The sequence below is a fragment of the Mobula hypostoma genome, chromosome 10 (assembly GCF_963921235.1).
Source record: "Mobula hypostoma chromosome 10, sMobHyp1.1, whole genome shotgun sequence".
Lineage (NCBI taxonomy): Eukaryota > Metazoa > Chordata > Chondrichthyes > Myliobatiformes > Myliobatidae > Mobula > Mobula hypostoma.
The window spans coordinates 60,433,472-60,451,795 of NC_086106.1; the positions used below are offsets into that span (position 1 = coordinate 60,433,472).

Sequence of the window (18,324 nt, forward strand, 5' to 3'; positions counted from 1 at the left end):
TAACAGCTCGATACAGCCATTCAAAATTTCCGCTTTTCCTTTCCCCGTCTCCTTCCTTAGGGCAAAGCACCTGGACGCAAAGTGTCCGACTTTCCCACAATTATAACAGATGACCCCAGGAAACTTCCTACCAGACTGCTCCCGGTCTACCTTATCCTTTTCACTAGTCCCCGGCTTACTTTCTGACTTTTCCGGCGGACTCTCCCCGCCGTCCTGACTACCCTTCTGGTAGCCTTTACTCGGGGCAACCTTCATTTTATGCGTCAACGCATACTCATCCGCTAACTTAGCAGTTGCGGCTAACGTGGCTGCCTCTTTCTCATCGAGGTAGAGTCTCATACCCTCAGGGACACAACCTTTAAACTGCTCAATCAGAATCAGCTGCAGCAGTCTGTCATAATCCCCCTCTACCCCTTTCGAGGCGCACCAACGCTCACAATATGTTTGCATCTCACGAGCAAACTCCAAATACGTGCGGTCCCACTGCTTCCTCGCATTCCAGAACCTCTGCCGGTATGCCTCCGGGACCAACTCATAAATCCTGAGGATGGCCTCTTTCACCACCTCATACCTCTGGGCATCTTCCGCGGATAAAGCGGAGTAAGCTTGTTGGGCTTTCCCTTTCAGTACACTCTGAAGTAACACAGCCCACTTATCCCTCGGCCATTCCTGACTTATAGCCACCTTTTCGAAGTGGAGAAAGTACCGATCCACGTCGGTATCGTCAAAAGGGGGAACCAGCCTTACCTCCTGGGTCGCCCGGAACCCTCCACCTTGGTTTGGCACGAGCCCCTGCTCGGCCCTTATCTTTAACTTCTCCAGCTCAAATTCCCTTTCCCTCTGTTTCTCCTCTCTCTCCAACTGTCTGTCCCTCTCTCTCTCTTCTCTCTCCAATCTTTCTCTCTCTCGCCTTTCTACCTCTTTCTCTCTCTCCCGCCTTTCTAACTCTCTCTCTTTCTCCCGCCTTTCTAACTCTCTCTCTTTCTCCCGCCTTTCTAACTCTCTCTCCTTCTCCCGCCTTTCTAACTCTCTCTCCTGCCTTTCTAACTGTCTCTCTTCGTGTTCTAACTGCCGTACCGGAACTCGTGCTCGAGTCTCAGTTTTTCAAGCTGTACCTGTACCGCGTCTCCAGCAGGTTTTTCAATAGACACCATCCCCAGCTCACCTTGGGGAAACACACCTTTAGATACATAGTGCTCTACAATAGCTCTGTGTATCTCCTCTCTCCTCATTGTCGACTTCACCTTAGCAAGATTCACCCGTTTGGCCACAGCTATCAATTCCGATTTCCTGGCATCCTCTAATGCCTCCAAGGTCGGCGCCTTTATAAATTCCTCAACCTCCATTTCTGCTGTTTGTCTTTTCTTTCTTTCGGGAATTTTAACCCAATCAATTTACTCCGTCCCAAATTTAGCGTTCAAAATCGCGGACGAGAACCCCACTTATGTTATGTACCCCGTAACTGGGTTGCCAAACCAGCAGAAATGGATCACTCAGTTGGAGTCTGGAGTACTAGAACTAAGAAAGTTTTATTAAAGAAACAAGCAACACAGTAATCGAAAGGATAATAAATGCAACAGTTCAGTGATGATAAACACACATGTGCACAGCATTAAGATAACAGCATCAATCAAGCTCTATCGTTGTCTAGGGGTAAATGACCAAATTTCAAAATGACTCAAAGTTCAGTCCAGTTAGTAGTTCAGTTCGCTGTAATCGTTGCCATGGCGATGGACAACGTGCGGGAAGAGAGACAGAGAGAACAGGAACAACTCATCATTCAGCACAGCTTCACTCACAGACCGGCGAGATGCTCACGAGCAACTTTTGGGCGGATCCTTGGTGATGTCACCTGAGGTCACCGACTGTGACCCCTCCTCCAGATGCGGTCGATCCTCTGCAGTGAACCCGGCACCCAGGCAAGGGCGGACACACACCGGGTTCCCGCTGATCGTACCTTTCCACCCTTGTCGTTGTCTGGTACTTCTCACCCACTCGTGAGAGGCGCACCGCTTCCAGGGTCTCGTTACCTCGGGTGGCGTGTGTGTGTCCTGCCTTAGCGAACCGGTCCCTTTTTATCCCCCTGCTGGGGTATGGCCTGTCCATCACTTCAAACAGTTCAGGGTTCAAAGAGGGGAGCCGCTCCAGACAGCTCTCTCTCCCACATCCCTTCATTACACATCTCCAGACGCTGCTCCATTGTTCCTTATCTCTCCTTCCCCTGAGGGCAGGTGGCAGACCAATTGCTGATGCCACTGATGCTAGCCCAGGCCAGCAAACATCTTAATTTTATGTGTATTCTCGTAACAGCTGGCATTCAATTCGGTGTTTGCTGAACATCACATTTTGTTGTTTTAGCTAACATAAGCGCATAAAATATTCAAATATTCTCAAATACTATTTTAGAAATTTTTCTAATTCAATTGCTTTGCAATTCGTTAGGTAACAAATTCCTATTAAATTTTTCTGGAGCTACAACATTAAGCTCTTTGCCTTCTATGGCACTTAACCCCTGGACCATATTTTTTAAACATCTTTTTCCATTTAGATTTTTGGTGGGCCCCTAAATCTGGTTGGAAATGACGCTCAGCAACAAGACAAAAGAAATCTTTCCCTTCATGAGTACCTCAGCATGGACTTACTGAAAGATGCAGGCATCAGGATCCCTAAAGGACAAGTTGCCAGCTCGGCTGATGAGGCCTTCAAGGCTGCCAAAGCAATAGGTATGTCTGTGTATGCAAGTTAACCTGTTATGATGATTTAAACATCCTACTCATTTTGATGTAATGTTTGTATTTAAAAAGATGTGATTGAGAGCCAAAAAAGGGTAATGAAAATATCCATTCATTATTTTGGTTTTTCTGAAGGAAGCATTTGGAGAATTTCAACTGTTATTTCTGGATTTCAGGTAGTTGGCTTTCGCCAGGAGGTTGAATTAAAACTATGTACATAGAACAATGCTAATGTGAGTAGTACCTATCTTTGATCACTGGGTGGTGTGAGTCACTAGTATAATGTATAGAAAAGAAAATATCAGGGATGACAGCAGGCTGCTTGCCTTCTTCAAAAAATTTTCCTACATTTTTCAATCTTGTTTAGCAAATATTCTAAATATTGACAAATACTACCACCTAAATGCTAGAATGCAGCGGAATTTCTTTTTATAGCACCTGTGTATGCCTCAGGTGAGCTCTCCTATATCTAATTGTTGTGAATGAATTATCTTGTGATGAGTTTATACCATATCTGGACACTGTCCTTTTGTCCTCATTCAGAAGAAGGATGCACTCAGGTTGTTGGCAACTACCTCATGGCTCTTCAAGATCCATTACATGCCTTTGATTTATATATGTGCCTACAAATTGTATTTTATTAAAAAGAAATTGCACATAGCGCTAGCATGAGAAAAAAAGGATATTGGCCACATATCTAGTCTTTAAAAACAAAATTTGGTGTACTTTTCACCAAGTCAAACAGTAAAACTTTTACCTATACTGTACCCAACCATTGGATTCCTGGAAATGAGTTTGTCTTGTGAGTAACAAGTAGGTTACACTACACTAAATGTAATTTAGTGCGATTAAAGGTGATCATACTTCTGATAAAACTTCTGACCAATGTTTTGGTAGTGACTCACTGTTCACCTATGGTAGCGTTCTTAAAAGTGCAGTGCATGCCCTTCTATATACCAAGGGAGTTCACTGTTATTGTAATTGTGGCTGTGTACATTCCCCTCCACCCACTTGTGCTATTGCTGGGGAAGTATTCTGAGCTCTACGGCGCCATGACTAAATTGCGAACCACACACCCTGGTGGTTTCTTTGTTGTTACTGGCAACTTCAACCATGCTAACTTAAAAAAAATTCTGCTTAAATTCTATCAACTTGTTGACTTTACTACCAGGATGAAGACACATTAGACCTGGTTTATACCAACATCTCTGGTGCAAACAAAGCTGCTTCCCTTTGGATTGGATTCTCTGAAACTTAACTGTTAAGCTAATTCTTCCATATGGACCACTGCAACTCAGTTAATTGAAGTTCCAAGAGACATTTTCAACATCTCTCTGGAACAGTCCACTGTTCCCTTAGGCTTCCAGGCAGCCACCATCATCCCAGTACCTAGGAGGGTAATGGTAACTTGCCTCAATGACCACCATCCAATGGCACAGACCTCAACAATGATGAAGGGGCTGGTTATGGATCACACTAAATCCCATCTTCCTTTTATATTGGACCTTTTTACAGTTTGCTTATTGTTCTGGTCAGTCTACTAATGATGCCAAAGCCCCTGTACTCCACTCCATCCTGTCCCAGCTAGAAAATGGTACTTTGTATGTCAGGTTGCTGTATCTTGACTTCAGTTTGGTGTTTATTATGATCAAACCTCAGAAACTGGTGGGTAAACTGTCCACATCTTCTCTCTGTAACTGGATCCTATACTCCTTGACAGAAAGGCCACAGTTAGCTGTGTTGGCAGAAACATCTCTACCTCCATCATACTGAGCACCAGTGAGCTCCATGGCTATGTGGTTACCCTGCTGCTGTTCATGTTGCTGGTGCATGACTGCACTGCTAGACCTAGTCCAAACTGAATCGTTAAGTTTGCTGATGACACAGCAGTGGTTGGCCTCTTCAGCAACGAAGATGAGATGGCATTCAGAGAGGAGGTAGAGCAGCTGGTAAAATTGTCTGAACACAATGTTGTCAAGACCCCTCAACCATTAGGCTGTTGAACAAAAGGGGTTAACTAAACTCATCTAAGGACTCTCTTATCTTGTTATTTCATGCTCATTATTTATTGTTGTTTATTATCTGCATTTGCACAGTTTGTTTAGTTTACAGTTCCTGATGTTTATAGTTTACAGTTATACACCAGTCATTGAAAGTGGGCATGCAGGTACAGCAGGCGGTGAAAAAGGCGAACGGTATGCTGGCATTTATAGCGAGAGGATTCGAGTACAGGAGCAGGGAGGTACTACTGCAGTTGTACAAGGCCTTGGTGAGACCACACCTGGAGTATTGTGTGCAGTTTTGGTCCCCTAATCTGAGGAAAGACATCTTTGCCATAGAGGGAGTACAAAGAAGGTTCACCAGATTGATTCCTGGGATGGCAGGTCTTTCATATGAAGAAAGACTGGATGAACTGGGCTTGTACTCGTTGGAATTTAGAAGATTGAGGGGGGATCTGATTGAAACGTATAAGATCCTAAAGGGATTGGACAGGCTAGATGCAGGAAGATTGTTCCCGATGTTGGGGAGGTCTAGAACGAGGGGTCACAGTTTGAGGATAGAGGGGAAGCCTTTTAGGACCGAGGTTAGGAAAAACTTCTTCACACAGAGAGTGGTGAATCTGTGGAATTCTCTGCCACAGCAAACTGTTGAGGCCAGTTCATTAGCTATGTTTAAAAGGAAGTTAGATATGGCCCTTGTGGCTACAGGGGTCAGGGGGTATGGAGGGAAGGCTGGGTTCTGAGTTGGATGATCAGCCATGATCATAATAAATGGCGGTGCAGGCTCGAAGGGCCGAATGGCCTACTCCTGCACCTATTTTCTATGTTTCTATGTTTCTATTCTATAGATTTGCTAAGTACGCCCACAGAAAAGGAAGCTCAGGGTTGTATATGGTGATGTGTATATATTCTGACAATAAATTTTTCTTTGAACTTTGAACTTTTGAACTTTGAACCAGAGAAATGATTGTGGACTTCAGGAAGGTGCAGGCTGACCTCTCCTCACTGCACATACATAGCACCACTGTGGAGAGAGCTAGGAACACCAGATTTCTAGCCAGTCTTACTTGGTCCCTCAACACTACCTGTTTGGTGAAGAAAGCACAGCAGCATCTCCACTTCCTGAGGAGATTGAGGCGAGCGAGACTCTTCCCCCCCCCCCATTTTAACCCATTTTTACTAGAGCATCATTGAGTATCCTGACCAGCAGTATCACTGTCTGGTATGGGAATTGTAAGGCATCTGATCACAAATCCCTATGAAGGATTGTGAGGACCAGTGAGGGGATCAGCACGGTCCCTCTTCCATCCATCGGAGATATTTATCAGGTGCTCTGCATATGCAGGGCCCTTGGCAATGTCAATGATCCCTCCCATCCATCCAACAATCTCTGACCCCTACCATCAGGCATTAGGACAAGAGCTGTTAGGATGAGAAACAGCTTCTACCCTCAGGTCGTAAAATTACCGAACTCCATGCCACCACTCAGGTCTCATCACATGAAGCATCAATAGCATTATACTGTTTTCTTTTTAACTTGTATCATATATGTACCTTATTACTTATTTTATTTGTGCTAATATCACTTAATGTGTTATGTGTGTGAGTTATATGTGCTGTGTTGTGTACCTTGTCAGGAACGTTTTGTTTCGCAATACGAACTGTATGGTTGAATGACAATAAAAACTTGAACTTGATGTATAGTTGAATGACAATAAATTGAACTTGAACTTGATAGTGTTTATCTTTTCAGCTGTGCAAAAATTCAATGAATAGATTATATTCTTGTTTTCTCCTGAAATGACTCACCCTCCTTTCACAAATCAACATCATAAATCAAGTAACATTGCATCTGAATTAACTTTAGTACCGGCAAGGCAAGTATATTTTTACATATTGTAAGCAGTTGTCAAAACAACCCACAAGCTGTGGCAAGATTTCCCTGCCCTTATAGTTCAACAGTCTTATTATGACACTCAATCTTTGTGATTGATTGTTATACATATATAATATTTTCTGCACCAGTGCGCCCAGCTCTCTCTATAAATCAACACTTCCTAGATTTATGTCTTTTAAACATTATTCTGTATTTATATACATACCTACCAAAATCAATAATATAACATTTTCCTCATTACATATCATTTACAATTTGGCACTTTCTTGTTAACTTAGCATCTTTAAGCCTTTTGTACATTCTTTGCTCTGCATAGTCCTGTTTCTACCATATACTCCCTGGGATGAAGAAAATCCGGTATTCATTCCTTACCTGTATTAAGGGTCATGTCTTTCACCTCTGTGACATGTGTAGTTTGGAAAAATAGCTGCCATATTTTCTTCAGTACAACAGTAGCTACATTTCAGATGCAGTTTATTGACAGTAACCTGTGAGGATCTCTTAACAGTACTATGGTAATACAAGTTTGTTGTTTTGTTGTTGGCTACACTTCAGCTGATACATATTGTCATCCAAAAGTGAACAATTCCTGATTGTGAATGGACTCATTTGTCTCCCTTCCCTCTTTGGCATTCTCCCAGCCCTTCATAGAAGAATGTCAAATGCTTGTGCTCATAGGATTAATGAATCCTTCTTGCTCTAACAGGGTCAAAAGATGTGGTGGTGAAAGCTCAGGTGCTTGCTGGTGGTCGTGGGAAAGGAGAATTTGAAGGTGGTCTGAAGGGAGGAGTGAAAATCGTGTACTCGTAAGTCTGGAGATTACAATTCAGTGTGCTGTAATTAAATGCACTGCTTCTACAGTAGGTTCTCCTGCCCTAGCATTCAAACTGTTGAAATCGTATGCTGAGCAATACTCTCGAAGTAATAAGTGACTTCCCTCTTGACTATAGCAGTGAAAATATGATTATATTCAAGAATAATAAAGAATGAACATTTTGCCATGTTGCCAAAGTTATGTTGCCTCAGGCAGCTTAGGTAATTTCAAACTTTCTTGGAATTTAAAATTGTGGAAAGTGTCCAATATATCAGTAGTTGAAAGAATTTTTATCTCTTCTTTCCAGACTATCACTTCCTCCTGGGTCGCATCCTCCTTCCCTTTCTCCTATGGTCCTCTTTCCTCTCTTCTCAGTTCTTTCTCCAGGCCTTTACCTTACCCACCCACCTGGCTTCACCTATCACCTTCTAGCTAGCCTTCTTCCTCTCACCCCACCTTTTTATTCTGGCGTTGTCCCCCTTCCTTTTCAGTCCTGGAGAAGGGTCTCAGCCTGAAATGTTGACTGCTGCTTGACCTGCTGATTTCCCCCAGCATTTTGTGTGTGCTTTGAATTTCCAGCATCTGCCGACTTTCTCGTATTTATAATTATATGCCAGTTAGCATGATGTAATTGTGTGGTAAGATATTGGAGTCCATTATTAGGGGGGTTTGGGGTTATTTAGAAGCACGTGAAAAAATAAATCGATTTCAGCATGGTTTCCTTAAGGGGAAATCTTCCCTGGCAAATCTGTTGGAATTCTTTGAGGAGGTAACAGGCAACATAGACAAAAGAGTGTCAGTGGATGATGTTTAAATGGATTTTCAAAAGGATTTGGACAAGGTACCACACGTAAGGCTGGTAGATAAGGTAAGCGTGGTATTACAGGAAAGACCATAGCATAGACAGAAGAGTGACTGACTGGTAGAAGGCACAGTGTGGGACTTTTCTGGTTTGTCTGCCAGTGACAGGTGTTGTTCGGCAAGAGGCAGTGTTAATTCCGCTATTTTACATGTAATTGATGGCTTTGTGGTCAGGTTTGCAAATGATACAGAGTGGAGGGGTGAATAGTGTTGAGGAAGCAGGAAGTCTGCAGAAGGATTTGGGCAGATTCGGTGAATGCACAAGAAATTGGCAGATGGAATAAGTGTAGTGAAGTGTAAGGTCATGCATGTTGGTAGAAGAAATAAAGGGATAGACTATTTCTAAATGGGGAGCAAATTCAGAAAACAGAGGTGCAAAGGTACTTGGGAGTTCTCGTGCAAGATTCACTGAAGGTTACTTGCTGATTGAGTCAGTAATAAGGATGTGCAAATGCAGTGTTAGCATTCAATTCGAGAGGACTAGAATATAAAAACAAGGTTATAATGCTGAGGCTTTATAAAACATTAGTCAGATCACATTTTGAGTATCCTGAGCAGTTTTGGGCCTCGTATATAAGAAAGGATGTAGTTGTTGGAGAGGGTAGAGAAGGTTTGTCAGAATGATTCCAGTAATGAAAGGGTTCATGTATAAGGAGCATTCAATGGGCCCTGTTCCTGGACTTGCTGGAGTTTAGAAGAATGAGGGGGGTGTTTTCACTGAAAGTTATGGAATATTGAAAGGCCCAGATAGAGTGTAGAGGATATTTCCAATAGTGGCAGAGTTTCAGAATAGGACAGAGATGAGGAATATCTTTAGCCAGAGGGTTGTGAATCTGTGGAATTAATTGTCACAGATGGCTGTAGAGGCCAAGTTATTGAGTATATTTAAAGCAGAGATTTTTAGGTTTTTTTGATTAGTAAGGGTGTTGAAAGGTTACAGAGTAAAGACTGGATGGTTGGTTTGAGAAGGGAAATAAATCAGCTATGATTGAATGGCTGAGAAGTCTCAATAGTCCAAATGGCTAAATTGGTGGTCTTAGAGTCCCCAGGTCCTGATGGCATATATCCCAGAATATAGAAAAAAAACCAATTGAAGAGATTGCTGGAGTTTGACAAGGATCTTTGTGCCCCAATTAGTAATAGACAAGGTCCTGGAGGACTGGAGAGTAGCAAATGTTGTTTGTTCAGGAAGGGAAGTGAGGATAATCCAGACAATTATAGTCAGTGAACGTCACATTAGTACTCGACCTTCACTAATCCAGTACCATTGGGACTTGAGGAGTGCTGGATTAGTGAAAATGCCGAATTACAGAAGGATCACATTAAGCATAATCAGTGCCAGATTATCGAGGGAACCGGATTACAGGTAGTCGGATTAGTGAAGATCGACCTGTACTAGGGAAGCTATTGGAGAGATTGCTATGAAATAGGATTTATGGACATTTGGAAAAACTTGGCCTGCTTATCAACAGATGGTCGCATCTTATAAATGTATAATTTTTGAGGAGGTGACAAAGCTGCTTGATGAGGGTAGGTTGTGGACATTATCTGCATGGACTCTAGCAAGGTATTTGATAAATTTTCTTGTATTAGGTTGACTCGGAAGATAAAATGTAGGTGATCCAGAATATATCCCTAGTTTGATTTCAAAACTGGCTTGCCCATAGAAGACAGAGAGTTGGAGCGGAAGGCTGTAATCCAGCTGGAGATCTGTGATCGGTGGTGTTCTTTAAGGATCTCTTATTTGTTACTTGTGATATATAATGATGATTTGGGTGGATTGGGACGTTTGCTGATGATGCCAAGATTAGTTGGGTTGTGGACAGTGTGAAGGACTATGACAGAATGCAGTGGAACATGGATTCAATTCCAGATATGGAAAGAGAAGTGGCAGATGAAGTCTAACCTGGGCATGTGTGAGATGTTGCACTTTAGGAGGTCAAACGGGGAAAAAAAGTATACGGTTAACAATAGCCTTTCCTTATAGTTCCTACTGTCTAATCCAGGCAGTATCCTAATATACCTCTTCTGCATCTTCTTCCACAGTCTCTTCATCCTTCCTTTTATGGGGTGACCAGAACTGCACACAAACTCCAAGTGTGGTCTAACTACAGTTTTAAATAGCTGCAGCATTACTTTCTTACTGTAATACTCATCACCCCTACATATGAAGACAAACATTCCATACACCATCTTCGCCACCTTATCCACTTGCATTGACATTTTCAATGAACTATGGACTCGGGGCCCCAAGACCCTTCTATATCTGAATGCTATTAAGAACATAGAACATAACAGCCAGGTATAAGCCCTTAAGCCCACAAAGTTGTCCCAACCGTTCAATCAAATCTAAAAATCAGTCTAAACCTCTCCCTCCTGAACACCATTCTACATTTCCATTCATCCATCTACTAATAACTTTAGGAGCCTATTGTTAGGGGAGGGATTAGACAGTAGGAGCTATAAGGAAAGGTTGGGCAAATTTCAGTTGTTTTCCCTAGAGCTTCAGAGCCTAAAGGGAGACATAGTTGAGGGTTTTAAAATAATGAGAGGAATAGATAGGGTCAGTAATCAGAGTCTTTCCCCAGTGTAGAATGCTAATGCTACAATGGATAGCTTTAATGTAAGAGAGGGAGAGATGTGCAGAGAGTTGCTGGTGTCTAGAAAATACTGTCAGGTTGGGTGGTGGAAGCAGACACAATGGTAGGATTTTATAGGCATTTAGACGTTCCATGTGAACATACAGGGAATGGAGGGATATAGATCACTTGCAGGCAGATTAATTTGGCATCATGGTCAACACAAATACTGTGGGCCAGTGGGCCTCTTCCTGGGCTGTGCTTTGACATTTTGCTGCTGGTTTTTGTTTTTATTGAGCTACAGGCAGAAATTGTCTCATATTTACATATTACAGTAGGTTACATACTACAATAGGATCACAGTTTGCTCCTAACAGATTATTTGCAGCACAAAGCTACCATCTGCAAGCAAACTTTATACAAGAGCTGATCTGACACAGTGACAACAGAATTACATCAGAGATGGCTAGTGCTGCTTTGTCAAGGGAAGGTCTTGTCTGGTTAATCTTGTTGAACTTTTAATGGCAAAATGAGTTGTTGAGGGCAATGTAGTTTTATAAGTGGGACACAGCATTTGTCAAACCACAGCTGGAGTACTCTGTGCAGTTGTAGAAGCGAATGATAGTGCTGGAAAGATTGTAGAAATGATTCACCAGTATGTTGCCTGGTGTGGAGGATTTCAATTATGAAATGAGGCTGGGTCTATTTCCCTGGAGCAGAGAAGGTTAAGAGGGACATGGTTAAAAGCTTGAGAAAATGTACCACTAGGCTCAAGATCAAATTCTATCCCACTGTTATAAAACTCTTGAATGGACTTTCTATGATAAAAATGAACTCTTGATCTCTAAGTGTACTTCATCATGGTCCTTGTACCTAATTTGTCCACCCGCACTGCACTTTTTCTGTAACTGTGCACTATATTCTGCATTTAATCATTTAATTCCCTTTGTTCTCCTTCAATGTCTGAATGGCATGCACATGAAAACTTTTCATTATCCTAGCATATGTGACAGTAATAAACCACCTGTAGCTAATGAAGATGCAAAAATCATTGTTAGCACTCTAGCAATTTCCTCCCTTTCTTCCTACAGCTTCCTGGGATAGATAGGATGCATAGAGTTGGGGGCGATGTATTAGCATGGAAAGAGGATTGGTTAACTAATAGAAAGCAGAGAGTAAGTGTTACTCTGGTTGGCAGTCAGTGGTGAGCGGTGTGCTACAGGGCTTGGCGCTGGGCCCGCACATGTTGTCGAGATACACTAACAATCTGGAAGAGGGGATCGAGTGTAGTGTATCTAAATTTGCTGATGATAACAAAACTGAGTGGAAAAGCAAATTGTGCATAAGATGCAAAGAGTCTTCAGAGAGATATGGATAGGTTAAGTAAGTAGGCAAAGGTCTGGCAGATGGAATACAATGTTGGTGAATGTGAGGTTATCCACTTTGGAAGGAAAAATGGAAGAGCAGATTATTTAAATGGTAAAATATTGCAGCATGCTGCAGAGGGACTTGGGCATGCTTGTGCATGAATCACAAAAGGTTGGTCTGCAGGTGCGGCAGGCTATCAAGAAGGCAAATGAAATGTTGGCCTTCATTGCTAGAGGGATTGAATTAAGAACAGGGAGGTTATGCTGCATCTATACAGGGTACTGGTGAGGCCGCACCTGGAATACAACGTACAATTCTGGTCTCCTTACTTGAGGAAGGATGTACTGGCTTTGGAGGCGGTACAGAGGAGGTTCACCAGGTTGATTCTAGAGATGAGGGGGTTAGACTATGAGGAGAGATTAAGTCGCCTGGGACTGTACTCGGTGGAATTCAGAAGGATGAGAGGAGATCTTATAGAAACATATAAAATTATGAAAGGGATAGATAAAGATAGAGGCAGGAAAGTTGTTTCCAGTGGTAGGTGAGACTAGAACTTGGGGACAAAGCCGCAAGATTTGGGTGAATAGATTTAGGAGGGAGATGAGGAGGAACTGCTTTTCCCAGAGGGTGGTGAATCTGTGGAATTCTCTGCCCAATGAAGTAGTGGAGGCTACCTCAGTAAATATATTTAAGGAAACGTTGGACAGATTTTCGCGGAGTAGGGGAATTGGGTGTTATGGGGAAAAGGCAGGTAGGTGGAGATGAGTCCATGGCCAGATCAGCCATGATCTTATTGAATGGCGGGGCAGGCCCGTCAGGCCACATGTCCTACTCCTGCTCTTATTTCTTATATTCTTGTACTATCAGCTCTGGGGTTTTATTCACTTTAAAGTGCTCCAATATTTTTAGCTCTTCCACCTTCCTGATACAGATATGCTCTAGATTATCCCCGTGTACCTCTCCCTTAAACCTCCCACTTCCATGTCCTTCTCCCTGGAGACTACAAATGCAAAGTATTAATTTAGAATCTGATTCTTATCTCCTGATTTCAAGACTTCCTGTGGTTGCTGAGGAGCCTGTTCCTTCCTTAGCTATAATGAACCGATTTACTGATTATTTGGAGACTCTTTTATTTTCAACTTTTTTGATGTTCAGTTTAAAGATTTGGAATACAGTCGGCCCTCCTTATCCACGAGTTCGACCAACCGTGAATTGAGAAAACCCGGAAGTGCTCTTCCAGTACTTGTTGTTCAAGCATGTACAGACTTTTTTTTTCTTGTCATTATTCCCTAAACAATGCAGTATAACAACTATTTTACATAGAATTTACATTGTATTAGGTATTATAAGTAATCTAGAGATGATTTAAGGTATACAGCAGGATATGCGTAGGTCATCGTGGTCCGGGATTGAAAAAAAAACAGAAGTTCTCTTACTAGGTAAGTCGGAACAGGTACATCCAGCATTATTTAGTGTCAGTTAGTCAAATGTTTGTCTTCGTTTATAGCATATATTTTACCTTTCTATGCATATAAAACACTTAAGAAACGTATGTTTCAGCACTGGGCTCGGGAACGGAAATTCCCAAGTTTGATCCAGTGACAGATCGCTCCCGAGCATGCTCTCCATCCGTGCCGGGTTGATGTGAAGGATCAAAAACCCAAAACCCCAAAACTCAATAATTAAACCACAGAGTTGCTTAGTAATAATTGTAGCTTTCATTGGGGCAGGGCCTTTCTCATTTTATCCTTTAAAATTGTTCCGATCATTGACCGACTGTAGCCTAATGCTTTTCCAACGACCGATGGTGTTTTACCTCTTTCCGATCGCTTTATTATTTCCACTTTATTTTCAATTGTGATCGTGATTATTTTCATGAACAGAAACACTGCGGATTCACAGCTCCTCCGCCGGGTCTTAATGTTCATCGCACTGAGACAGGTTAAGTAAGGGCTGGGGTTCCGCTGGGTCCTAAGGTCCACTTCATTTAGACAGGTGGAATAGGGGACTTGAGCATCCGTGTTTTTTGGTATCCGCGAGGGGTCCCGGAACCAATCCGTCACGGATATGGAGGGCCTACTGTATTTCTCTTAAGTCAGGTACTGCCATTGTTAAATAATTGTCATACTGTTTAGTAAGTATATTGAAATTACTGAGGGAAAATAAAACCTTTCAAAGTCCCAGTTGTGAGCATATGATGGATCTCCTTGAATAAGATAAACCTAAGTGTAATTTAAAATCTAATTAAATACGAATCACAGACTTGTGTCAATTGTCTGCTTTACTGTCATTAATGTGATTCTTTGAATATATTTCTGAATTCTGTAACAAAGGAAGTTAAATCTAGTGTTAAGGATGCCTTGCAGGCTATCTTATTTCCCCAGCTACTTGCTTGATGTCAGTCCAGCAATGAATGTTTATTAGATTCTTCCTTCAGTTAGGTCACAGTATTGCCTTTTGTACTGTCATGTTTGTTCCAGCTCTGTATACTGTAAATACCCTTGTATTTATACTTGTCCCTCTCTCCGTAGCCCCACAAGTTCTTTTCTTTCATAGGCTTGCTGAGGTCTCCTTTTGAATACTCGTTTATTATGGTATACATCAGAAATCCTAATTACTTGATGTGTGTTTAAACAAAAATATCTTTGTGTCACTTTTGGAACAAGTAGAGTATTAACTATTGATTTAAAAATGGGCAGTGTGAGAGGGGCAGGGTTACTAAGATGTGCCAGTATCAGCCGTTGCTCTCTACTTGGACCTAGTTCCCAGATGTTGGAAAACCACACTAAGTTGACCGAACTGAGCTGATGGTATTATTGTGTTCCGTGGTTAGGTCATTAATGAAAGGCCCATCAGGTTATCTGATTGCGAAATGTCAAAATGATCAGATATCTGACTATATGGCTTATTGGACAGTCTTACAAAGGATTAACTTAATCATATGTGGGATAGGCTACGTTGGGATGCTAAGTTACTCCCCTGGGTGATATTAATAAACCAGTAATGTCTACGGAAAAACATCTGTGTTTATTGCCCAGAATTATTGAGTTATCCTGGTGGAAATTGAATTTTTTGCTTAGGGATAATTCCATTCTGTTCTCATTTTTTTTATTTGTGGGAGGACCAATTGTTCTGAACAACCTGCACTTCCATTTCCTTGCACGTTTGCTCTGAATGGAGATAAATAGCACTCTTCTATTCTGACTCAATTGTGTAAAAGAACTTAAGATTTTTGTGTAGTGTCTGTCATAAAGTTGATGCTTTAATTTTACAAACAAGCGATCCAGCCCTCATGAAGGATTTTGGCCTGAAACTTTGACTGTTTACATTTTTCCATTGATGCTGCCGGGCATGCTGAGCTCCTGTAGTACTTTTGTCTATTCAATTTTTAGATGGTTCCCTGGTTTTTCACATGTTACTTTTTGAAGAGTGAGAAGAAAACAATTAAATATCTAATCCAAAACAGCTCTCTAATCCGAAACAGCTCCACGAAAAAGGCACCTTCAAGGGAAAGATTTGTTGCTTGAATTATTCTTTCTCAAAATTCATGGTTACGTTGTAAAATTACAGTTTTGGTCTTTGATTTGACTTGGTTTGTCTGTTTATTTCAAGTTTGCACACGTTGATCAGTTAGATAAGAATTTCAAAAACATTTAAAAATTTCTTGTATTAAAAACTGTCAATTTATGTTTTTTGCTAATTACGTTCAGTAAAGTATTGATCCCCTTGCAGCCCAGAAGAAGTCCGAGATATTGCTTCAAAGATGATTGGAAGAAAACTAATCACTAAACAAACTGGAGAGAAGGGAAGGATATGCAACAAGGTGTTTATCTGTGAACGCAGGTATCCAAGAAGAGAGTACTATTTTGCTATCACAATGGACAGATCTTTTCAGGTGAATAGTTATGTTGTTCATAACTTCATTAGTCAAATACTAAGGATGAAAAGCAAGAATTATTGGAAACATTCAACTTTTTGGGCAGTATCTGTGGGATAGAGAGACAGTTAACCTTTTCAGTTTGAAGAATGAAGATGCTGAAATTCTGAAATAGAAGTTTTTATGTTTAGCTTGGTGAATGGTCATTGATCTGAAATGTTTATCTCAAACCACAAATACTGTCTAATATTTGGAATGTTTCCAGCATTTTTTATTTTATTCATGTTAGTTTATGGCTACTATATTTAAATATAGCAATTCTTTTGGAACAGCAAATTGCAGAAAATTAGTTAATGCTTTGTTTGAAGGGTATTAACGTTACTTGAGTTTTCATCATATTGAAATTTTTGTGTGAGATGTTGCAATAAGTATCACCAAACTAGTTCCTATCTAACCTTGGCTCAAGTAAGCTTTGCGGCATTTGGATCATGAATAGAACTATTGTAATTTTAGTCTTTTCCATATCCTTTGAGAAAGACTCAAGCTGTAATTTTCCAATTGCCATATTGATTGAAGTTGGCTAATCCTGCATTGGAACTAAATTTGCATCTTAGAATTCTTTGACAACCATGGCAAGTTGTTGTTAACCTGTTGTATTGCCATACAGACTGTAAATAGGTTGATAGGTCCTTTAGCCACTGACTCCACACCCATCAAGTACCTGTACACACCACTAAGCTGAAATTTTTGCTGATATGGAAGTAAACAGAAATGTTTTAACCCTGGCTGAAGGAATGGCATAATATTAATTGACTTCTTTGTATCAGTTTTTACAAAGTAAGATTGTAGAAATTAGAGAAGAAATAGAAAGTAAAAATGCTCAGGTTGTTAGAGAAATATCACAGGATTTGGTTTAACATACTTCCAGAATGGCAGTTTAATGAGAGGATGGAAGGTTCACAGTTTTTCACCTTTGCTCATGTAAGAGAAAGGGTTAAGAACCACCTATACAAAATGTTCATCCAAACCAACCGGTTGCATTCCACTTCAACTCACATTCCCATTCTATCAGTTGGGCTTTGACTTCTCTTGTTAGCCACAGTTAATTCATCTCTCGTTTAGAATACGTCTTCCACTTTGGGGTGTATATATCCTGTGCCTTCCAAATTGTTTCTGGAAATACCAGCCATTGCTGCCATACTGTCATCCCTGCCAGTGTTCTTTTCCAATCAATTCTGGCCAACTCCTCTCTCATGCCTTTGTAATTCCCTTTACTCCACTGTAATGCTTTAACTTCTCCTTCTCAAATTTCTTGGTGAATTTGATCATATTATAATCACTTAAACTTAAGGGTTCTTTTACCTTACGATCGCTAATCAATTCTGGTTCATTACACAACCGCCAATCCAGAATAGCTGATGTTACGAGAATACACATAAAATTAAGATGTTTGCTGGCCTGGGCTAGCATCAGTGACATCAGCAGTTGGTCTGCCACCTGCCCTCAGGGGAAGGAGAGATAAGGAACAATGGAGCAGCGTCTGGAGATGTGTAATGAAGGGACGTGGGAGAGAGAGAGCTGTCTGGAGCGGCTCCCCCTTTGAACCCTGAACTGTTTGAAGTGATGGACAGGCGATACCCCAGCAGGGGGATAAAAAGGGACCGGTTCGCTAAGACACACACACACACCACCCGAGGTAACGAGACCCTGGAAGCGGTGCGCCTCTCACGAGTGGGTGAGAAGTACCAGACAACGACCAGGGTGGAAAGGTACGATCAGCGGGAACCCGGTGTGTGTCCGCCCTTGCCTGGGTGCCGGGTTCACTGCAGAGGATCGACCGCATCTGGAGGAGGGGTCACAGTCGGTGACCTCAGGTGACATCACCAAGGACCCGCCCAAAAAGTTGCTTGTGAGCCATCCCGCCGGTCTGTGAGTGAAGCAGTGTTCTGAATGATCAGTTGTTCCTGTTCTATCTCTCTCTTCCCCCATCTTGTCCATCGCCATGGCAACGATTACTGCGAACTGAACTTTGAATCACTTTGAAATTTGGTCATTTACCCCTAGACAACGATAGAGCTTGATTGATGCTGTTATCTTAATTCTGTGCACATGTGTGGTTAACATTGCTGAACTGTTGCATTTATTATCCTTTCGATTACTGTGTTGCTTGTTTCTTTAATAAAACTTTCTTAGTTC

At 41.6% G+C, this 18,324-nt stretch overlaps 1 protein-coding gene across 1 annotated transcript in view; it reads left to right on the plus strand.

Moving 5' to 3' along the window:
* Window positions 1–18,324, plus strand: part of LOC134352938 (succinate--CoA ligase [ADP-forming] subunit beta, mitochondrial-like) — a 120,337-nt gene that overhangs the window by 43,112 nt on the left and 58,901 nt on the right. The window contains exons 2-4 of the mRNA XM_063060586.1: window positions 2,549–2,723; window positions 7,336–7,435; window positions 15,984–16,146. Of these exons, the coding sequence (XP_062916656.1) occupies window positions 2,549–2,723; window positions 7,336–7,435; window positions 15,984–16,146 (438 nt within the window). The remainder of the gene's footprint in view (window positions 1–2,548; window positions 2,724–7,335; window positions 7,436–15,983; window positions 16,147–18,324) is intronic.